The sequence below is a fragment of the Oncorhynchus nerka genome, linkage group LG14 (assembly GCF_034236695.1).
Source record: "Oncorhynchus nerka isolate Pitt River linkage group LG14, Oner_Uvic_2.0, whole genome shotgun sequence".
Lineage (NCBI taxonomy): Eukaryota > Metazoa > Chordata > Actinopteri > Salmoniformes > Salmonidae > Oncorhynchus > Oncorhynchus nerka.
In genome coordinates, this window is record NC_088409.1 from 21,026,902 (window position 1) to 21,050,545 (window position 23,644).

The following is a 23,644-nucleotide window of genomic DNA, read 5'->3' on the forward strand; positions in this document are numbered from 1 at the left end:
GTATTCAGCTAAATCAATCAGTCTTTACAGGTGTCCTTTCCTCCCTCCCCTCACCGTCTCCACTGTTTATCTGGGCAGTCAAACAGGTTGTTTAATAGATTTTCATCCTATTCAGGCAAACATGTTCTCTCACTGTACCACTCGTCCCCATTGTGTCCTTTGAAGAGACTATTAGCCTCTGTTGATTCTGTCTGGCCACGGAGCAGTGTTCTCATAAGCTGCTCAGATTAGAATCACAAACACTACCATTATTTGTTGTTATCCCCCCAGAGTCTGTTGGAATGGATGTCGTCATTAGATCTGTCAGCTTTCAAAGTCATTTAGGTCATTTAAGTAGTTTTGTAGGAAATGTTTTGATGTCAGTCAACTCTCAAGAGACAGACAGCACTGTATTTCCTGTAGTTGTTCTGTTGGTCTGATGTTTGGTGTTCTGATGTCACCCTCCCTTCCCAGATCTTCAAGGAGCAACTCAACACCCGCATCGTGCTAGTTGCCATGGAGACGTGGGCGGCTGACAACCGGTTCAACATCGACGACGACCCCATGGTGACCTTGAGGGAGTTCATGAAGTACAGACGAGACTTCATCAAGGAGAAGTGTGACTCTGTGCATCTTTTCTCGTAAGCCTGTCTGCCTCTGTTTGGGCTGGGGGAGAGGGGGTGGTATGGGTTCGTTCTGTCTGTCTGTCTGTCTGTCTGTCTGTCTGTCTGTCTGTCTGTCTGTCTGTCTGTCTGTCTGTCTCTGTGGGGTGGGGGAGAGGGGGTGGTATGGGTTCTGTCTGTCTCTGTGGGGTGGGGGAGAGGGGGTGGTATGGGTTCTGTCTTCTGTCTGTCTCTGTGGGGTGGGGGAGAGGGGTGGTATGGGTTCTGTCTGTCTCTGTGGGGTGGGGGAGAGGGGTGGTATGGGTTCTGTCTGTCTCTGTGGGGTGGGGGAGAGGGGGTGGTATGGGTTCTGTCTGTCTCTGTGGGGTGGGGGAGAGGGGTGGTATGGGTTCTGTCTGTCTCTGTGGGGTGGGGAGAGGGGGTGGTATGGGTTCTGTCTGTCTCTGTGGGGTGGGGGAGAGGGGGTGGTATGGGTTCTGTCTGTCTCTGTGGGGTGGGGAGAGGGGGTGGTATGGGTTCTGTCTGTCTCTGTGGGCTGGGGGAGAGGGGGTGGTATGGGTTCTGTCTGTCTCTGTGGGGGTGGGGAGAGGGGGTGGTATGGGTTCTGTCTGTCTCTGTGGGGTGGGGAGAGGGGGTGGTATGGGTTCTGTCTGTCTGTGTGGGGTGGGGAGAGGGGGTAGTATGGGTTCTGTCTGTCTGTGTGGGCTGGGGGAGAGGGGGTGGTATGGGTTCTGTCTGTCTTTGTTTGGGGTGGAGGAGAGGGGTGGTATGGGTTCTGTCTGTCTCTGTGGGGTGGAGGAGAGGGGGGGTGGTATGGGTTCTGTCTGTCTCTGTGGGGTGGGGGAGAGGGGGTGGTATGGGTTCTGTCTGTCTCTGTGGGGTGGGGAGAGGGGGTGGTATGGGTTCTGTCTGTGTCTGTGGGGTGGGGGAGAGGGGGTGGTATGGGTTCTGTCTGTCTCTATTTGGGCTGGGGGAGAGGGGGTGGTATGGGTTCTGTCTGTCTCTGTGGGGTGGGGAGAGGGGGTTTGGGTTCTGTCTGTCTCTATTTGGGCTGGGGAGAGGAGGTGGTATGGGTTCTGTCTGTCTCTGTGGGCTGGGGAGAGGGGGTGGTATGGGTTCTGTCTGTCTCTGTGGGCTGGGGGAGAGGGGGTGGTATGGGTTCTGTCTGTCTCTGTGGGCTGGGGAGAGGGGTGGTATGGGTTCTGTCTGTCTCTGTGGGGTGGGGGAGAGGGGTGGTATGGGTTCTGTCTGTCTCTGTGGGCTGGGGGAGAGGGGGTGGTATGGGTTCTGTCTGTCTCTGTGGGGTGGGGGAGAGGGGGTGGTATGGGTTCTGTCTGTTTCTGAGAGGGAGTGGCATGGGTTCAGTCTCTGAGTGTGTGACTAAATGTGACTAAAATGTGATGCATTTTAGTCACTTCAAACCATGCTTCCTGTCAGACTGATTTGTAATAGACTGTCATAGCCCCAAATGAAAAAGTTAACATTGGCTGTTGGTGACATCCTTATTTGACGGGACAAAAAAGTCTGGGAACCCCAGTTTAGAGATTTAATTACTTCCTCTCTTTTTACCAGAGGGAACCGGTTCCATAGCAGCTGGGGAGGAGCTTCCTATATGGGAGGAGTCTGTTCTCTAACTAAAGGAGGAGGAGTCAATGAGGTAAGCCCCGCTTCAGGATGAAAATGGACCTTAATCAGCATCTCTTTTAGGCACAATTTAAGAACTTATTCTCTCTCTGTTCTCTCTCTTTCTTTCTTTTCTCCTCCCTTCCTCTGTCAGTATGGCAAGACAGATGAGATGGCCATAACCCTGGCCCAGTCTCTGGGACAAAACATTGGCATCTTTTCTGACAAGAAGAGGATCCTCAACGGTACAATCCTGTACACGTACACGTACACACACACACACACACACACACACACACAGGCCACACACACACTGGCCACACACACACACACTGGCCACACAGAGACATGTATGTTGTGTGTTCCACAGGCGAGTGCAAGTGTGATGACCGTTGGTCTGGCTGCATCATGGATGATGTTGGGTAAGTTTCCTCTAAAGTACTTTGTTTCCCAAACAACCTGTCGCACACTGCCACGGCAACAGACCCCATCTCCCGCGGCAATGCTGACATTCCAAACGTGTGTTCCCTCTGTGCATCTCTGTTTCGCTGTGATGTCATAGTGTGTTAGTCTCTTAGAGAAGAGGGTTGTCACTATCTGACCATGTTAGAAAGGATGGAAGTACTGCACTTTTAACCACTAACCCTAACTCACCATAACCTTACCCCTAACTCTCAACCTTAAACCTAACCCTCAACCTTAAACCTAACCCTAACCCTGAACCTAACCTTAACTCAGACTAAGAACTAATATCTCATATACTTGTTCATCAGTTCTGATGATAATGCCACCTTTGTTCATCTTAGACTGGCCAGAAAGTGACTACCCAGAAAAATAGTCAGTCTGACTTAGTTGGACATTTAGACAGGGAAGATCATCTGAATTAGGACAAATAATACATTCACAGTGATTATCTTGTTAGTGTTGACTGGGTTAACAATGTCTGGAGCATTAGAAAATACTTTAGACTGTGTTGTAGTTCACTAAATATTCCACTAGATGGAAGTAAAGACTGTTGTTTACTCCAGACATCAGTAACTTCAGGCACTGGACTGTTTGGCCAGGGATTCCTATTAGTAATACTATCTGTGAGTGATTGGTCATGTCCTGAACTGCTACGTAGAGTTTCACCAATCACATTATATATTCTGAATATTATGTTATACCTCTCTTGGTTAACTGTGGAGCTCTTGTACTGTCCTTGTCAGCCAAATGTTTACCGTTCATTGTGTGTTTCTGTGTGTACACGCTTGCTGCTTTGCAGCTTGTGTGTGTGAGTGTATCGATATGGATGCAACTGTGTGTGAGCGCTGTGTGTGTTAGTATGGAGGATGTGTGTCTTTACCCCTCTTCTTTAATACCTCTTGCGTTTCCCCTCAATCCCAAATGGGACAGCAGGTGAGCAGAAGCTTGGCTGGAACGCTGCTCGTGCAGTTTGAACCAATCGGCTGCCTGGAAGGGTTGTCAGTCATCTCAACCTTTCCCATTCCATCCAATAGCATTACGGCCTCTGTGGCTCGACGTCCCGCCGTAGCTTCGTCTTCTTCAGATGATGATGCAGTGTAAAGAAATACAGCTCTGTGGTCTGATCTCAGCTGTATTTATTTATGTTCATTATGTACATATATTTTTCAGATTTATTTTCATATATTTTTTCAGTTTTGGGCTGATGTCACTCGCTGAGCACTTTTGGAGCAACGGATTGTTCTACTGTTATACTCATAGGGGGGATCCCTTTTCCCCCTTAAAGCTTTGACAATGAGCCCTACCCATCATGTCTTGTCCATCTAACCGATTGATACAGTCTGCAATGTCATTCCGCATTGAGACCAATATGATTTATCTCCATTAATACTGTACTCAACAGCACGGACCCCTTTTAGGATTCTATCTTTGATATTGTTATCTGACTTTAGCAACCTCTCCGTGGGGTCAGCATGTCAAAGGTCAGAAGTTATTATTTACCCCTTCCCCAGCACATGGCTCTTACCCAGACTCCCTCTCTCTAAGCAGAGGTCAATGGTATTTCAGACACTCGTATTCAATGAGCAAGTATCAGTCACTTTTTATTTTCTCTTCTCAGCGCCTGCATGTCTGTTCCTGTTAACTAATACTGACAGTCTACTGTGTGGTGGTTCTCTCCATCAAAAGGGTTGGGGTTCTATCTGGGTTCCCTAAATAGTGTGTTCTATCTCGTGTGTGTGTGTGTGTGTGTGTGTGTGTGTGTGTGTGTGTGTGTGTGTGTGTGTGTGTGTGTGTGTGTGTGTGTGTGTGTGTGTGTGTGTGTGTGTGTGTGTGTGCGTGCGCACAATTGGGTTGTTAGCCAGCCTGGGGGTGCCATAATGCACTGGATGAATGAGAGACTTGTGTTTGTATCACACTGGGTTCCTCTGTGTTAGGTTCTTCATTACTGAGGGTTTTACTATGTTGAGGCTATGTTGGGGCCACCGCCCACAAATGGGAAATGTTCTTTATCAGTCATCATACACTATCCTCTCTTCATTTAGAGTGTTTAGCGAGAGAGAAGAAGAGACCGAGAGAAACATAGAAAGAAGTAAGGGAGGGTTGATATATATCTATATTGCCATTGGAGGTCTCTCTCTCTCTCTGTTATTGTGAGCCTTTGTTTGATTCCTAATCAGTATGACTCTCACTACTATTGTAAGTGCTACAATAATCCAAACTTACTCAGTCCCTTGACTTCCACCATTCCTTTCTCCGGGAAAGCTCCTGTTGGGCCCAGGATTTGCTGCATTGTGTTTACAGCACTAGCTCCCATTAGCCACTCACTAGCATTACTACTCAAAGCGGATACATATTTGCTGCATTGTGTTTACAGCACTAGCTCCCATTAGCCACTCACTAGCATTACTACTCAAAGCGGATACATATTTGCTGCATTGTTTACAACACTAGCTCCCATTAGCCACTCACTAGCATTACTACTCAAAGTGGATACATATTTGCTGCATTGTGTTTACAGCACTAGCTCCCATTAGCCACTCACTAGCATTACTACTCAAAGCGGATACATATTTGCTGCATTATGTTTACAACACTAGCTCCCATTAGCCACTCACTAGCATTACTACTCAAAGCGGATACATATTTGCTGCATTGTGTTTACAACACTAGCTCCCATTAGCCACTCACTAGCATTACTACTCAAAGCGGATACATATTTGCTGCATTGTGTTTACAACACTAGCTCCCATTAGCCACTCACTAGCATTACTACTCAAAGCGGGTACATATTTGCTGCATTGTGTTTACAGCACTAGCTCCCATTAGCCACTCACTAGCATTACTACTCAAAGCGGATACATATTTGCTGCATTGTGTTTACAACACTAGCTCCCATTAGCCACTCACTAGCATTACTACTCAAAGCGGATACATATTTGCTGCATTGTGTTTACAACACTAGCTCCCATTAGCCACTCACTAGCATTACTACTCAAAGCGGATACATATTTGCTGCATTGTGTTTACAACACTAGCTCCCATTAGCCACTCACTAGCATTACTACTCAAAGCGGATACATATTTGCTGCATTGTGTTTACAGCACTAGCTCCCATTAGCCACTCACTAGCATTACTACTCAAAGCGGATACATATTTGCTGTATCATTTAGCAACAGTGCTATGGCGAGACAGGACAATGGCGTCTGAGGCTAAGCCCTGATTGCAGGAATGCAGAGCAGCAAGGGGCCAACACTAACAATGACAGACTAACAACAGAAAGACCCCTGATTGAGTGTCAATTGCTTACTAGCAAACCAGGTGCTATTGATTACTTCAAGGCAAAGGTGGTCAACAGAAATGTATTCATTTCAAGTCAATCAATTTCTGCAACAAAAGACACCTTTGTCCTTAAGCTATCAATGGGACCTGATTTCTGCCACCACACATCACAGATTGTGCGAAGGTTATGATTCAAATCAAATCAAATTTATTTATATAGCCCTTCGTACATCAGCTGATATCTCAAAGTGCTGTACAGAAACCCAGCCTAAAACCCCAAACAGCAAGCAATGCAGGTGTAGAAGCACCAGAAGCAACAACAAGGACAATAACAACAACAATAATAATGTGACAAATATTATTTCCTCTACACACCATCAGTCAATATTAATCTTGTATGCCAATGCCTTACCGCTACTCTCCCTATTCTCTGACCCTGACTCTGACTGTAGTCATCAACAGATAAAAGGTGTGTGTGTGTGTGTGTGTGTGTGTGTGTGTGTGTGTGTGTGTGTGTGTATGTTATTCTATAGATAGTGGGCTGTTAGTCAGTCTTGTTCAACACGTTTTGAGGTGAATGCTTCCTTCCTGTTCATATAGGGTCATTTGTAAGTATATACCACACTACTGGCCTTCTCTCTGTAAGGACAACGCTAAAGCAACACAAGAGTGGCACAGTGTGTCTCAGAGGGATGTGTGTTGTTGTTGACGTGCTGCAGTTGTTTCCACTGTAACTGCGTGACTCTGTGGTTGTGTTGAACAGCTTCTACCTGCCCAAGAGGTTCTCCAACTGCAATGTGGAGGAGTACCACACCTTCCTCAACACTGGTGGTGGAGCCTGTCTCTTCAACAAACCCATAAAGGTACACACACACACACACACACACACACACACCCCTGGAGGGGATAATGAAGAAAATAACTTCAAAGCTTATAAAACACTTTTCTTAAATTCACCCAAAGCACTTAGATAAACCTAACCTCTCTCCTCTCTTTCACTCTCCCCCTCACTCTATGTGACTCCAGCTGGTTGACCCTCCAGAGTGTGGGAATGGTTTGGTGGAGTCAGGGGAGGAGTGTGACTGTGGTAGCCCAGCGGTGAGTAGCTGAGAGTGGACAGACATTGGCCCTAGACACCTCTGGTCCTGGAGAATCTACAGGGAACCTTGATTCATATGTGTTTGTTTATATGTGTTTGTGTTCCTTCACTAGGAGTGCGAGAGGGAGGGAGAGAAGTGCTGTCAGAAGTGTACACTCACACAAGGCTCAAAGTGTAGCGACGGACTCTGCTGTAACAACTGTCAGGTACAGGACACTATGCATTGTCACAACACGCACGTATGCACATATGCATAATCAATCAATCAATCAATCAATCAAATGTATTTATAAAGCCCTTTTTACACCAGCAAATGTCATGAAGTGTTATACAGAAACCCAGCCTAAAACCCCAAACAGCAAGCAATACAGTTGTAGAAGAACGGTGGCTTGGAAAAACTCCCTAGAAAGGCAGGAAGCAAGAGAGGAACCAGGCTCTGAGGGGGTGCCAGTCCTCTTCTGGCTGTGCCAGGTGGAGAGGAACCAGGCTCTGAGGGGGTGCCAGTCCTCTTCTGGCTGTGCCAGGTGGAGAGGAACCAGGCTCTGAGGGAGTGCCAGGCCTCTTCTGGCTGTGCCGGGTGGAGAGGAACCAGGCTCTGGGGGGGTGCCAGACCTCTTCTGGCTGTGCCAGGTGGAGAGGAACCAGGCTCTGAGGGAGTGCCAGTCCTCTTCTGGCTGTGCCGGGTGGAGAGGAACCAGGCTCTGAGGGGGTGCCAGTCCTCTTCTGGCTGTGCCAGGTGGAGAGGAACCAGGCTCTGAGGGGGTGCCAGACCTCTTCTGGCTGTGCCGGGTGGAGAGGAACCAGGCTCTGAGGGGGTGCCAGACCTCTTCTGGCTGTGCCAGGTGGAGAGGAACCAGGCTCTGAGGGAGTGCCAGTCCTCTTCTGGCTGTGCCAGGTGGAGAGGAACCAGGCTCTGAGGGGGTGCCAGTCCTCTTCTGGCTGTGCCAGGTTGAGAGGAACCAGGCTCTGAGGGAGTGCCAGTCCTCTTCTGGCTGTGCCGGGTGGAGAGGAACCAGGCTCTGAGGGAGTGCCAGTCCTCTTCTGGCTGTGCCAGGTGGAGAGGAACCAGGCTCTGAGGGAGTGCCAGTCCTCTTCTGGCTGTGCCGGGTGGAGATTATAAGAGTGCATGGCCATTAAGACCAGATTGTTCTTCAAGATGTTTAAACATTCATAGATGACCAGCAGGGTCAAATAATAATTACAGTGGTTGTAGTCTGTGCAACAGGTCAGTACTTCAGGAGTAAATGTCATACACCTGCTGACATGCTTTGACCTGTGTTGTGTGTTGGCAGATGGAGTTTATGGGCGTGGTGTGTAGGGAGGCAGTGAATGACTGTGATATTCCAGAGAACTGCACTGGTAACTCCAGCCAGTGTCCCCCGAACGTGCACAAGATGGACGGCTACTCATGTGAAAAGGAACAGGTAAGAGATATCAAGAATAATCAGAGTGGACCAGTTGGTGTGTACAGGTGTGTGTTTGTGTTTGACGTGTACCATTCCTCTGTGTCCAGGGTCGTTGCTTCAACGGGAGATGCAAGACCAAAGACAGACAGTGCAAGTACCTGTGGGGAGAGAGTGAGTAACGTTTTTATGTCGACCTCAATGACACTCATTACAGGGTTATTTATGTAGGTTGTGACATTATCCCTGTTCATTGTTTGATTTTTCAGAGGCGACCGCTGCTGACAAGTTCTGTTATGAGAAGTTGAATATCGAGGGGACAGAGAAGGGGAACTGTGGGAAGGACAAAGACACATGGGTCCAATGCAACAAGCAGTAAGGACACTTGTTTGTGTCACAGTTCTGTTGTGCTTGAATACAATGACATGACATCACACTGTACTTTTATCCTTGAACATAACATGTGTCCAGCAACGTTTAGGTAACTAATGGAACCTGAACTTAGAGAGAATGTTCATCACTACTTCCTGTGTTTCAGAGATGTGCATTGTGGGTACCTGCTATGTTCCAACATATCGCCGGCCCCCCGACTAGGAGAGTTGCAGGGGGGACTGACGTCCTTCTCTGTTGCACAGCATAGCGCCTCCCTGGACTGCAGGTACACACACACACACACACATCATCATCATCAGACTCTGATTCATTCATCGCGTTATGGTTCTCCTTGGGTTGCTAAGGAATTACAGTCCATTCATAGATATTTACACACACTGATTGATAAAGCGACCTCCTTATAAAGCGACATCCTAGCTCTCTCTCTGACGATGCAGGCCTCCAGAGCACATACAGAATAATGCCTCTAGCTCTCTCTCTGACGATGCAGGCCTCCAGAGCACATACAGAATAATGCCTCTAGCTCTCTCTCTCTGACGATGCAGGCCTCCAGAGCACATACAGAATAATGCCTATAGCTCTCTCTCTCTGACGATGCAGGCCTCCAGAGCATATACAGAATAATGCCTCTAGCTCTCTTTCTGACGATGCAGGCCTCCAGAGCACATACAGAATAATGCCTATAGCTCTCTCTCTGACGATGCAGGCCTCCAGAGCACATACAGAATAATGCCTATAGCTCTCTCTCTGACGATGCAGGCCTCCAGAGCACATACAGAATAATGCCTCTAGCTCTCTCTCTGACGATGCAGGCCTCCAGAGCACATACAGAATAATGCCTCTAGCTCTCTCTCTCTGACGATGCAGGCCTCCAGAGCACATACAGAATAATGCCTCTAGCTCTCTCTCTCTGACGATGCAGGCCTCCAGAGCACATACAGAATAATGCCTATAGCTCTCTCTCTGACGATGCAGGCCTCCAGAGCACATACAGAATAATGCCTATAGCTCTCTCTCTCTGACGATGCAGGCCTCCAGAGCACATACAGAATAATGCCTATAGCTCTCTCTCTCTGACGATGCAGGCCTCCAGAGCACATACAGAATAATGCCTCTAGCTCTCTCTCTGATGATGCAGGCCTCCAGAGCACATACAGAATAATGCCTATAGCTCTCTCTCTCTGACGATGCAGGCCTCCAGAGCACATACAGAATAATGCCTATAGCTCTCTCTCTCTGACGATGCAGGCCTCCAGAGCACATACAGAATAATGCCTCTAGCTCTCTCTCTGATGATGCAGGCCTCCAGAGCACATACAGAATAATGCCTATAGCTCTCTCTCTCTGACGATGCAGGCCTCCAGAGCACATACAGAATAATGCCTATAGCTCTCTCTCTGACGATGCAGGCCTCCAGAGCACATACAGAATAATGCCTCTAGCTCTCTCTCTCTGACGATGCAGGCCTCCAGAGCACATACAGAATAATGCCTCTAGCTCTCTCTCTGACGATGCAGGCCTCCAGAGCACATACAGAATAATGCCTCTAGCTCTCTCTCTGACGATGCAGGCCTCCAGAGCACATACAGAATAATGCCTCTAGCTCTCTCTCTGATGATGCAGGCCTCCAGAGCACATACAGAATAATGCCTATAGCTCTCTCTCTCTGACGATGCAGGCCTCCAGAGCACATACAGAATAATGCCTATAGCTCTCTCTCTCTGACGATGCAGGCCTCCAGAGCACATACAGAATAATGCCTCTAGCTCTCTCTCTGACGATGCCGGCCTCCAGAGCACATACAGAATAATGCCTCTAGCTCTCTCTCTGACGATGTAGTTCTCCAGAGCACATACAGAATAATGCCTCTAGCTCTCTCTCTGATGATGCAGGCCTCCAGAGCACATACAGAATAATGCCTCTAGCTCTCTCTCTCTGACGATGCAGGCCTCCAGAGCACATACAGAATAATGCCTATAGCTCTCTCTCTCTGATGATGCAGGCCTCCAGAGCACATACAGAATAACGCCTCTAGCTCTCTCTCTGACGATGCAGGCCTCCAGAGCACATACAGAATAATGCCTCTAGCTCTCTCTCTGATGATGCAGGCCTCCAGAGCACATACAGAATAATGCCTATAGCTCTCTCTCTCTGACGATGCAGGCCTCCAGGGCACATACAGAATAATGCCTCTAGCTCTCTCTCTGATGATGCAGGCCTCCAGAGCACATACAGAATAATGCCTCTAGCTCTCTCTCTGACGATGCAGGCCTCCAGAGCACATACAGAATAACGCCTATAGCTCTCTCTCTCTGACGATGCAGGCCTCCAGAGCACATACAGAATAACGCCTCTAGCTCTCTCTCTCTGACGATGCAGGCCTCCAGAGCACATACAGAATAACGCCTCTAGCTCTCTCTCTCTGACGATGCAGGCCTCCAGAGCACATACAGAATAATGCCTCTAGCTCTCTCTCTGATGATGCAGGCCTCCAGAGCACATACAGAATAATGCCTATAGCTCTCTCTCTCTGACGATGCAGGCCTCCAGAGCATATACAGAATAATGCCTCTAGCTCTCTCTCTGACGATGCAGGCCTCCAGAGCACATACAGAATAATGCCTATAGCTCTCTCTCTGACGATGCCGGCCTCCAGAGCACATACAGAATAATGCCTCTAGCTCTCTCTCTGACGATGCAGGCCTCCAGAGCACATACAGAATAATGTCTCTAGCTCTCTCTCTGATGATGCAGGCCTCCAGAGCACATACAGAATAATGCCTCTAGCTCTCTCTCTGATGATGCAGGCCTCCAGAGCACATACAGAATAATGCCTATAGCTCTCTCTCTCTGACGATGCAGGCCTCCAGGGCACATACAGAATAATGCCTCTAGCTCTCTCTCTGATGATGCAGGCCTCCAGAGCACATACAGAATAATGCCTCTAGCTCTCTCTCTGATGATGCAGGCCTCCAGAGCACATACAGAATAACGCCTATAGCTCTCTCTCTCTGACGATGCAGGCCTCCAGAGCACATACAGAATAACGCCTCTAACTCTCTCTCTCTGACGATGCAGGCCTCCAGAGCACATACAGAATAACGCCTATAACTCTCTCTCTCTGACGATGCAGGCCTCCAGAGCACATACAGAATAACGCCTCTAGCTCTCTCTCTCTGACGATGCAGGCCTCCAGAGCACATACAGAATAACGCCTCTAGCTCTCTCTCTCTGACGATGCAGGCCTCCAGAGCACATACAGAATAACGCCTCTAGCTCTCTCTCTCTGACGATGCAGGCCTCCAGGGCACATACAGAATAATGCCTCTAGCTCTCTCTCTGACGATGCAGGCCTCCAGGGCACATACAGAATAATGCCTCTAGCTCTCTCTCTGACGATGCAGGCCTCCAGGGCACATACAGAATAATGCCTATAGCTCTCTCTCTCTGATGATGCAGGCCTCCAGGGCACATACAGAATAACGTCTCTAGCTCTCTCTTTGTGAATACAATTCTATATTTGATGTATGTCCCTGTGTAACTTCTATATGAACTGTGCTATATCTGTAACTGTGCTGTGTTGTGTGCTGTATGTCAGTGGGGGTCATGTGATGATAGACGGGGACAGTGACCTGGGCTATGTGGAGGATGGGACAGCCTGTGGGACAGAGAGGGTCTGCTTCAACCACAAGTGTCTGCCCCTTCAGGAGTTCAACTTCAGCACCTGCCCTGGAACCACCGAGAAGACCATCTGTTCTGGACACGGGGTACGGAAACACACACACAAATGCACAAACACACACATGCATGCACACCCACTTTCTCTCTCCAACCTTTCAGCTCCTAATACATATTTTTGGGTGTGTGTGCCTGCATGCTTGTGTATGTGTGTGTTGCAGATTTGTAGTAACGAGCTGAAGTGTGTGTGTCACTTGGGTTGGACTGGAGACGATTGTAACTCCACATCTCCTCTCAGCTACCTGGTGGTTGGACCCACCGCCTCTGTATCAGGTACAAATAACTCCACATGTCTTCCCATCTCTCTCTAACTCTTTCCCTCTCCTCCTATTTATATAAGCCCTGCTTATAAATCTCTCTCTCTCTCTCTCTCACTCTTTCCCTCACACTCTCTCTCTCACTCTCTAACTCTCTCTCTAACTCTCCTACTCTCTCTCTCTCTCTCTCTCTCTCTCTCTCTCTCTCTGTCTCTGTCTCTCTGACTCTCTCTCGCTCTTTCTCTCACACTCTCCCTTTCTCCTTCTCTCTCGCTAACTCTCCTACTCTCTCTCACTCTCTCTCTAACTCTCTGTCTAACTCTCTCTCTCTCTCAAACTCTCTCTCTCCTACTCTCTCTGTCTAACTCTCTCTCTAACTCTCTAACTCTCCTACTCTCTCTCTCTAACTCTCTCTCTCTCTCACTCTCTCTCTCTAACTCTCTCTCTCCTACTCTCTCTGTCTAACTCACTATCTCTCTCTCTCAAACTCTCTCTCTATCTAACTCTCTCTCTCCTACTCTCTCTCTCTCCTACTCTCTCTCTCTCTAACTCTCGAACTCTCTAACTCTCGAACTCTCCTACTCTCTCTCTCTAACTCTCTCTCTCTCTCAAACTCTCTCTCTCTCTAACTCTCTCTCTCCTACTCTCTCTCTCTCTCTCTCTCTCTAACTCTCTCTCTCCTACTCTCTCTCTCTCTAACTCTCGCACTCTCTCACTCTAACTCTTTCCCTCTCCCCATTTTAACACAAAGACTGTGAGAGGTTTTGGTTCGACATACATATTTAAGCCTTTATTTTCATCATAAATCATTGGTTCATTCATTGTTTAGTTATTTAGCATATAATCATTATTTTTGGCCTTTACGTTTGCATTAGTATCTGTTAAAAAAACAACAACCAGGCACATCTTTCTTTTTGTTTGTTGTTTATTTTCACACACATTCTTTGTCGACAGGCTCATGTCATTGATGGAGTGACGCTGAGGTCAGATCTGAGTTCCTCTTCATTGTGTTTGCTCCTTCTGTGATGTCACTTCCTCCTCTTTCTCCTCCTCTCACCCCATCCCAGTCTCCCCAGCCTGTAGTCAGTCATGTTTTTGAATCTTTCTACGTTTCCCCTCAAAAACATACACATCCATGTTTGTAATGTGTTTCCTCCCCCCTCTTTCCTTTCAGATCTCTTCCCTCTGAGTGTGCTGTGTTTTAGTGTACTATTGAAGTGAGGTGTACCCACTTGATCACTTCAAAGTGTGTTTCTCCTACAGATTCATCTGGAAACAACTATAATACAGTTTGTTTATAAAGTGCTCTCTCTCCCCCCCTCCTCTCTCAGGTATCACCAGTACTAACATCATCATCGGGGCCATCGCTGGCTCCATTCTGTTCCTGGCTCTCATCCTGGCCATCACCGCCTGGGGATACAAGTGAGTACAGCTGGACCTCAGCTCTAGACCTGGGATAGCTGACTAGGAACTGGCTTGGGATCCTGTCATTGGTCAGTGTGTCTGACGTGACTGTCCTTATTCACTAACAGGAGCTACAGACAGCGGTGCTACGTTGAGTCAGAGGTTCACAGAAGATTCTGCAGGTTTGTCATCCTTATTCGTTCCCATTTACATTTTTGTCATTTAGCAGCGCGACTTACAATTCCACATTTTCTATAACGGTCATTAGTTGTTGATCTATTTATGTGTTGGACAATTTGTTGATGTGTTTGTGAAATCTATGTCATGACAGTGTTCAGATGTCTAATGTTTGTTGGCGTTTCTCAGGCAAATGCCTCCGGGTGACTATGTGAAGAAACCCGGGGATGCAGACTCGTTCTACAGTGACCTGGCCCCTGGGGTCAGCACCAACTCAGGCTGTAGCTCCAAGAAGAGGTCTGGCTGTCTGTCTAACCTGCAGATATACACGCTCTCTTTCCCCCCCTCCATTGCCTCCATCTCACAAAACATCTCTCTGTTTGCATTCAGGTGTGACATCATTTCACTGCCATTCGCAATATGTGTAGTTGGTTGTGTAGTGTTGGTTGCAATATGCCTCTTTCTGCACATTCTTCTCATCATGTTGTCATGCTATCGTTCACAGTCGTCATGGTGTGGTAGTCTGTTCTCATGGAATGTACCATCAGTCTCCTTCCTCTCCTCCGCCTACCCTGAGCTGTCTGTCTGTTCTCTACTGTAGACAAAGGGAAATAATATTATAATAATATATTAATATGCAGTCGTGTGTGCATACATTTTACATATGGGTGGTCCCAGAAATCAAACCCACTAAACAGATGTTGTAAATCTGGGCTCCCGAGAGGCGCAGCGGTCTTAGGCACTGCATCTCAGTGCTTGAGGCAACCGACCGTATCACAACCGACCGTGATTGGGCGTCCCATAGGGTGGCGCACAACTGGCCCAGCGTCGTCCGTGTTTGGCCGGTGTAGGCCGTCATTATAAATAAAAATTTGTTCTGAACTGACTTGCCTAGTTAAATAAAGGCTAAATAAAAAAAATAAAAGTCTGGGGATCAGGTTGTCAGTAATGATGAGCGTGATGATAATGGTTATCACTGTTTCACAAGGAAATCTAACTCTGTGTGTGTGAAGGTCTAACGGTCTGTCCCACTCGTGGAGCGAGCGAATCCCTGACGCCAAACACATCTCTGACATTTGTGAGAACGGACGACCCAGGAGCAACTCATGGCAAGGTATACACACACACACACACACACACACACACACACACACAGATTTCCCTATGCTAACCATGTGTTACTGTGTCCTTCCTCTGTAGGAAATCTGAGTGGAAATCGCAAGAAGTCGAAAGGGAAGAAGTTCCGTCCTCGCTCCAACTCTACAGAGTAAGTCACCATGTTCCTGGATGGGCTTCCACATGGCTCAGGGATTGTATTTACACCCATCCAGTCACTATAGAAATCAGCTCAAATAGCAGCAAGCCAAGAGGTTCTGTATGGTGAAATAGACTTATACAAGTTGTGGGGTTACTTGTAGAATCTGTGAATCAAGAACTTTATAAGAAAGTGTATTAATGAGTTACATTGACTACTACCAGATGTTGTTACCTCAGAGATGCCATTGTTCTAGAATGTTGTACTGCACTGTTCTATAAAGCAAAATGTTATTGTAGAGTGCATGTGGGACTTAATGGCAGTCACTATGGCCATGCTTGAACAGACAAATGCTATTTGTTTTTATCTAAGGGTTAGTGTTACGGGTGAGGGTAAATGTAAAGGTTAAGTGTTAAGGTCAGGGCTATTGCTTATAAAGATGACATCTGTGAAACCATACTTCTGTCCTTTCTAGCATGGCCACTCAAAAACAACCCTAACTGCACATGCTCCCCGTGAATGAACACAATTAACGCCTTGTTGACCTTTCAGCCTTGTTGACCTTTCAGCCTTGTTGATCTCCCAGCCTGTTGTTGTTTGTTTGTTTGTTTGTTTCCTGGTCTTGACACCTGAGGTCATTTGCAGAGCAACTGTTCTTGTTTGAATGCATGGGAGTGAATGAGGAGAATTTAACTGCTTGGACTGATTTGTGACATCTGGCCAAAATGCAAATGACCATCTTACTAAAACACACATTCATCTAGCCAAGTTCTTCACAGTCCCATCTTGTCTTCCTCTCACTTGCATCTTGGTGGTGTGTTCAGAATGTCATTGGTCTGCTCTGCTCTCTTAAAATATCTCCTCTTCCTCCCTCGTCCTCTTTCTCCCTCTTCCTCATCTCCATCCTCCTCCCTCTCATCCTCTTTTTCCTCCTGTTTCCTCTTCTCCTTTCCTCCTCCCTTCTCGGTGTGTCTATCAATCCCCACTCCTGCAGGTATTTAACCCCTCGCTTCCAAACAGAGCATTATGATGTAACTAAGTGGGTAGAAGATGTGAATAAAAACAGTGAAGGACCCTACCTTAGGTATTACCTCAGATCATCTCCTATTCCTCAACAACCCCCACCCCCCTCTTTTAACTCCCCTTTGGCTTGGTCTGTGTATTTGGGTTCAATTTGGCCAGGGGAGGTAGGGAAGGGTTGTACCAGTGGTTACCAAATGGGGGTCAGCTCCCTTTTATCACAGATAAAGAGCAGATTGATTGGTAGTTCTGGTGATGATGTCAGAGCTTTGGTTGACAGCTCTTGGTCCTCTTGTGTCTTTGGACTCCCATGATTCATTGCTTTTAGCGTACGATGGTTGGATGTATCAATAGCTGAACTTTTACAACAGTTTTACATTTTGTTGAGTATTGAGTAACATAATTGTCTTGCTTTATTTGTAATGACACCAAAAAGGAAGTCATTAGAAATAATCTCTATTACTAGTCTATTTCCTTATTTCCCTCCGTTGCTCTTGCCATCTTCTCTCTCTTTATCTTTGCATGTTCAGTGTTGTGTTTGCTCTGATGTCATCATTGTGCTACACACATGTCTGAGTCCCCTACTGAGTGTCTCTGTGCTCACCGGCCTGGTCGGTTCACATTTACCCACCATGACACCATCTCCACTACACCTTCTGGTCCTGGACCAGCCCAGATACACCCCAACACAGGCACAGGTCTGAGTCTACTGAGTGTCTCTGTGCTCACCGGCCTGGTCGGTTCACATTTACCCATCTCCACTACACCTTCTGGTCCTGGACCAGCCCAGATACACCCCAACACAGGCACAGGTCTAGTCAAATTAACTGTACTCAGTGGGTGTCTGACTGACCTGCCCACTCCCACTCCAGCCACAGCTCAGCTGACCCTGTTGCATTGCTGATGATGGTGCAGCGGTTGATGATGTCATAGGCAGGTCGATGAGAGGTAGAGGTGACTGTTCCCAGACCAGGGCTGTTCAGGCTGGTCTACTCTGGCACAGGCAGATGCTTCCCCTAACCACAGCTCTGGGGTCAAATTATCGAACCCCCAATCTGAACCTTAACCGTTAGGGTCATGAAAAAATGTCTGCCTCTGTGTTTAGGGGCAACTTCTGCCTATTCCGGGCAGATCAGTAAGAATGATGATATCACCGTTTATAGTGAGGTAATTTCCTGCCTCTTTCAGGACGCTCTCCCCGGCGAAGTCGCCCACCTCCTCCACGGGGTCCATTGCATCCAGCCGGAGGTACCCTTACCCCATGCCCCCCCTCCCCGACGACCAGAAGAAGGCCAACAGGCAGAGTGCCAGGGTAAACTACTATAATAACACAGTATATAGCACATACTGTACATAACATCTCATACGTAACATGTACTGCACATAACATCTTATACGTAGCATATACTGTACATAACATCTCATATGTAACATACTGTACATAACATCTCATATGTAACATATAATGTACATAACATCTCATACGTAACACATACTGCACATAACATCTCATACGTAACATTACTGTACATAACATCTCATACGTAACATATACTGTACATAACATCTCATACATAACACATACTGCACATAACATCTCATATGTAACATGTACTGCACATAACATCTCATACGTAACATATACTGTACATAACATCTCATATGTAACATATACTGTACATAACATCTCATACGTAACATACTGTACATAACATCTCATATGTAACATATACTGTACATAACATCTCATATGTAACATATACTGTACATAACATCTCATACGTAACATATACTGTACATAACATCTCATACGTAACATACTGTACATAATGTCCTAGGAACTAGGTAAATACAGTAGTAGTTAATGACGTATGTACTATAAATACCCCTATTGCATTGTGGGGTTAACTGCAGTTAAGGTACTGAAGCCATTATCTAATTATAGTCTTTGTCTCTTCATCTCGTTTCTCTTCCTGCAGCTGTGGGAGACTTCAATATAACACTCCTGTTATCTACTCTGCAAAACTACATAAGAACTACATTTTCGTCCACTTTTCTATGAATTAAAAAATACAAAGAAAAACAGTGAGTAACTGGTATGAGCGGAAAAGAGAAGCAGAGGAAGATGAAGAGGAGGAAGGTGTGAGAGTGTGTACGAGGTCCATCAGACCTGACCTGCTCAGTAGGGGACGCTACAGGGGCCATCTGTCATTCCTACACTGACAAGCCAAGACAGAACGAGGCAAGACAAGATCCCTTTCAGATTAGTTGGAGATCCACTAGAGATCAGCCCTTCACTCATTGGTGAGGAAAAAGCAAAGCTGTTGTGATGGTAATGGTGCAGACAGAGAGGAGAGGCCTTGTTGTGGATGTCTCCCCCACTCCCAACATCCCAACATCCCCCCAGCTTCCACCACACTCTTCTAGCTCCTCCCTCAAACCGTCCCACCTTACCTTACTCACCTCTCCCCCCAACCCCCCTCTAGCCCTGCCCCTATGTAAACTCTCTCCTCTGATTGGTGCTCCTCTCTGTTGAGGGGCGCGGACAGCTATCATATCGGCAGATTTCTCTACCATTTTGAAGCACGCTGTTTAATTACTGTAGAAAACTCCAACACTGTATGCATGAGAACCCCCTGTTAATCAACTCTTCCTAGTGTCACAAAGAAGAAGAAGTCTGGGACGGACAGCATGCGGGGGATGGTGATGTCATACGTACTGTAGGCCTTTAAGCTTTCTTTACATTATAGGCTTCTTCTATCTCTGTGATCAGCGACTCATTATGAACTGTATCACACATTATACTAGCCAACTGCCCCTGACATGGACCCTAGACCCTAGACCTTAGACCCTAGACACTCCCTGTTCTCTTTCTTTCGCCGTGTCAGGTTTTCCTGAAGGATTTGGTTATCGTTGTAAATATGTACAGCTTAAAGGCAGAGTAATGTATGCTTTTCTTTTTTACTTACTGGGAGGCGAATGATGAAGGGATGCTCCCCCTATCCTCCTCCTGCTGTGGTTCGTGTTGTAGACAGACAGGGTCTCCGTAGGTCTTTGTAGAGACCCCGTACTTGTTTTTTCTGTCTGTTTCTCTCTTTTCATTTCTGGCTGAACTCTCTCTCTTCTCTCCCGTGTGTCTGTGTGAACACTCCAGCTTTCTTTTTCTTCCACAGCAGAATGTACAAACAGTGTTCTATATTTCCTCTTTGTGTCATCCCTTTCTCTGAGTAATGCACTCAGTCACAGCCCGTCATAATTAAGACAGTAAACTTAAGAATGTCATTGATTTATAACATTAACTGAGCATTTTATCCATTTGAATATTGATAATGATGAATATGATTTGAACTAAGATAGTCCCATGAGCCCTCCCTCGCTACAGAGGGGAGAGAACAAGTGTTCTTTTGTAGTTTTAGATGTGATATTCATGTTCATTTGGTAATGGTGATTTAGAGAAGTTGGAGAAATGTCCTGTGACTATAATCATTCCACACTACGGTCTGTCTGTACAGCAGGGACAGACTGGCCATCTGGCATTTTGGGCAAATGCAAGATGGCCTGGTCCATTTTTTAACACCGTGGGCCTGTCTTACTTGTTTTCTGGGGGGGCAAAATGATAATTATCTTGCTAAAAATGGGGGCCTCGAAGAAAGAAATGGGCCGTTGTGTTTAAAATGCCAGAGCTGATTTCTGGTCCCAGTCCGCCCCTGGTGTACAGTGTGAGACCAGACATAACAGATAGATACAACTGGAACCGACAACGCCACTGAGATCCAACTGGACAATGTGGGAATAACAATGTGGAAACTGAACATTGTGTCAGATGAATTTGGAATTTGTTTGGATAAAATGATTAAAATGTGCATTTTTGCTTTTGTTTTGTTTCCTACTGTAAGTTTGCCCTGCTGTCTGTAGATGATGAAGTGTCCTGTACAGTGCTTGCTGTTTGAGATTTACAAGACCAACAGAATGACAATGGATCTACTAGCTAGCACACTATCGCTGTTCTCTGGTAGTCTGTCTGTGAGGCTGTAATACGAAATAAGCATGACATTGAAATACTTTTTCCTTGATTGCCAATTGCTGTTATCTTCTTGGAATTTCATACCATAAACCCCATATCAGTAGTGAACAGGTTTTCAACATAATCAACCAGGTCTCAAACATTTTCATGAATGGCCCAAGTAATCTAGTGGTTTAAATGTGGCTTAAGATTCAGGTTCTTACCTACGCAGAGTAGGATAAAGTGTCCCTAGTCACTGATCCAAGGTCAGTTTTGTATCTTACCCCCCTGATGGTAAATGTTGTGAATTGGGGAGTGGAAAGCTGATCTTAGATCTGTGGCTAAAGGGAAACTTATTTGTACAGAAGTCACAACCTCCATCCTGTAGTTACTATACTGTCCATATCAGTTAAGCCTGCTGTATGTTAACTCCGTATGCTTAAGTTTAAAATGTGGGCACTGATAGTTTTGATTTTCTACTGTATGCATTATGACTGCAAAGATATTAAGATCACCACTATATCACATTAATATTGCTACTGTATGACAAGTCTCAAGTATTTTTTTTTACTCTTAAGTACCTTTATATGTTCACTTCTCAGTGTTGTGTACAGCCGTTATTCAGACAGACCAACTGCATTATTGTTCTTCTGTGCGTTGAGTGGAACGGAGATATGATGCGGCCATTTTAGTTTTTTAAAGCACACATTCGTCTTGGACTGCTCTGGCATGTGAAGATCTGTACGTGTCTTCTATGTTATGATGGGACGCAGCTATGGCAACATGGGGTGCATTATGCTATAGAGATCTGTGCAGGTGAATGCATGTTGACTAAAGCTCTCATCATCACTCTTGTCTTATTTCAATTACGATATGATTGGCTGGTGCTTAGTAACTTGAGTTTTGACCAAGGGATTCCCTAGGCTGTGGTAATATGAAAATAAAGGATCATACTTGTCAAGCAATATTTTAAATATCATATTGTCTTAATTCTGACATCTATGATAATTTACCTGCAGGTCATAGGATTGAGGTATATTAGATGGTGGCAGGTGGAACCTGTCCAGGTAACAAGATGTAACTGTCTGATGTGTGTTATCTGTATTAGTGGCTTGACTGACGTAACCCAACCGGACCCACAGAGAAACGTCCAAAGTAGGGACAGATTCATGAATGTATCAATACAACAAAGTACCAGCCGTAGCCTGTGGAGAAGTAGGTTATATCAGGCCTCTGAATGCACCATGCAGTCTACTGAGACGTAGGTTATATCAGGCCTCTGAATGCACCATGCAGTCTACTGAGACGTAGGTTATATCAGGCCTCTGAATGCACATTGCAGTCTACTGAGACGTAGGTTATATCAGGCCTCTGAATGCACCATGCAGTCTACTGAGACGTAGGTTATATCAGGCCTCTGAATGCACCATGCAGTCTACTGAGACGTAGTTTATATCAGGCCTCTGAATGAACCATGCAGTCTACTGAGACGTAGGTTATATCAGGCCTCTGAATGCACCATGCAGTCTACTGAGACGTAGGTTATATCAGGCCTCTGAACGCACCATGCAGTCTACTGAGAAGTAGGTTATATCAGGCCTCTGAACGAACCATGCAGTCTACTGAGACGTAGGTTATATCAGGCCTCTGAATGAACCATGCAGTCTACTGAGACGTAGGTTATATCAGGCCTCTGAATGAACCATGCAGTCTACTGAGACGTAGGTTATATCAGGCCTCTGAATGCACCATGCAGTCTACTGAGACGTAGGTTATATCAGGCCTCTGAATGCACCATGCAGTCTACTGAGACGTAGGTTATATCAGGCCTCTGAATGCACCATGCAGTCTACTGAGACGTAGGTTATATCAGGCCTCTGAATGCACCATGCAGTCTACTGAGACGTAGGTTATATCAGGCCTCTGAATGCACCATGCAGTCTACTGAGACGTAGGTTACATCAGGCCTCTGAATGCACCATGCAGTCTACTGAGACGTAGGTTATATCAGGCCTCTGAATGCACCATGCAGTCTACTGAGACGTAGGTTATATCAGGCCTCTGAATGCACCATGCAGTCTACTGAGACGTAGGTTATATCAGGCCTCTGAATGCACCATGCAGTCCCATCCTGCTGTAGTATGCTCCTACTGTGACCTTAACCCTCATATGTACCGCTACAAAATCTATATACAGTCCCAAATGATTGACACCCTGCATAAAGATGGGCAATAATGATAATTCAAATACTGAACTAAATTGTATGTAACAAAACAAAATTGGGAAATTATATTATTTGATAAAAATAATTTTGCTCAGAGAAAGATCTACCTCAAAAGGTTAGGGGTCAGAATGATTGAAACGCCAAAGCGTTCTTATAAAGTAGTCAAAAGTTTCATATTCGGTCCCATATTCCTACAGCACACAATGACCACACCAAGCTTGTGACTCTAAAAACTTGTTGGATGCAACAAAAATGTGTCATTGCGTGCTAGGAATACGGGACCAAATTTATTTTGGACTGACTTTATTTCTAAGAATCTTTAGGGGTGTCAAATTTGACATTCCTTTGAGAAAAATAATTATTACGTGTTAAACAATCTTTCACTGAGCAACTGTTATTGGTATAAATCAATCGTTTCCCCCTTAAAAAAATACAATATAGCTTAGTAGTTGAATTATTTCATACAATCATTATTGCTCATCTTTATGGAGGGTGTCAATCATTAAGACCCCACTGTATAATTACAGCACTTGTCTTTTACTGTATGCTGTACATAGACTGACAATGCAAAAACCAATGCCCATATTTGTTTTTCTTACAATATCATTCAGTATTGCAATATATTTAATATAAAATAAAACTTTCATCAATATTTTCTGTGTATGTATGTTTAGTTTCCCTTAAGGTGAGGTTAATGCTAA

At 45.9% G+C, this 23,644-nt stretch overlaps 1 protein-coding gene across 4 annotated transcripts in view; it reads left to right on the plus strand.

The window, feature by feature from the left end:
* Positions 1 to 23,595, plus strand: part of LOC115121677 (disintegrin and metalloproteinase domain-containing protein 22-like) — a 179,485-nt gene extending 155,890 nt beyond the window's left edge. For 2 of the 4 annotated variants that reach the window (XM_065027742.1, XM_065027743.1), the window contains 20 exons: positions 454 to 620; positions 2,175 to 2,259; positions 2,380 to 2,470; positions 2,596 to 2,647; positions 6,734 to 6,833; positions 6,997 to 7,068; positions 7,183 to 7,275; positions 8,362 to 8,493; positions 8,583 to 8,646; positions 8,742 to 8,847; positions 9,011 to 9,130; positions 12,464 to 12,632; positions 12,765 to 12,876; positions 14,192 to 14,282; positions 14,393 to 14,446; positions 14,631 to 14,831; positions 15,455 to 15,555; positions 15,642 to 15,708; positions 17,905 to 18,028; positions 18,696 to 23,595. In XM_065027742.1, the coding sequence (XP_064883814.1) occupies positions 454 to 620; positions 2,175 to 2,259; positions 2,380 to 2,470; positions 2,596 to 2,647; positions 6,734 to 6,833; positions 6,997 to 7,068; positions 7,183 to 7,275; positions 8,362 to 8,493; positions 8,583 to 8,646; positions 8,742 to 8,847; positions 9,011 to 9,130; positions 12,464 to 12,632; positions 12,765 to 12,876; positions 14,192 to 14,282; positions 14,393 to 14,446; positions 14,631 to 14,831; positions 15,455 to 15,555; positions 15,642 to 15,708; positions 17,905 to 18,028; positions 18,696 to 18,716 (2,022 nt within the window). In that variant the 3' untranslated portion in view covers positions 18,717 to 23,595. Of the gene's footprint in view, positions 1 to 453; positions 621 to 2,174; positions 2,260 to 2,379; positions 2,471 to 2,595; positions 2,648 to 6,733; positions 6,834 to 6,996; positions 7,069 to 7,182; positions 7,276 to 8,361; positions 8,494 to 8,582; positions 8,647 to 8,741; positions 8,848 to 9,010; positions 9,131 to 12,463; positions 12,633 to 12,764; positions 12,877 to 13,814; positions 13,844 to 14,191; positions 14,283 to 14,392; positions 14,447 to 14,630; positions 14,832 to 15,454; positions 15,556 to 15,641; positions 15,709 to 17,904; positions 18,029 to 18,695 lie in introns of those variants that run through there. The other 2 variants (XM_065027744.1, XM_065027745.1) reach the window with 2 other exon arrangements.
* The last annotated feature ends 49 nt before the right edge of the window (positions 23,596 to 23,644 follow it).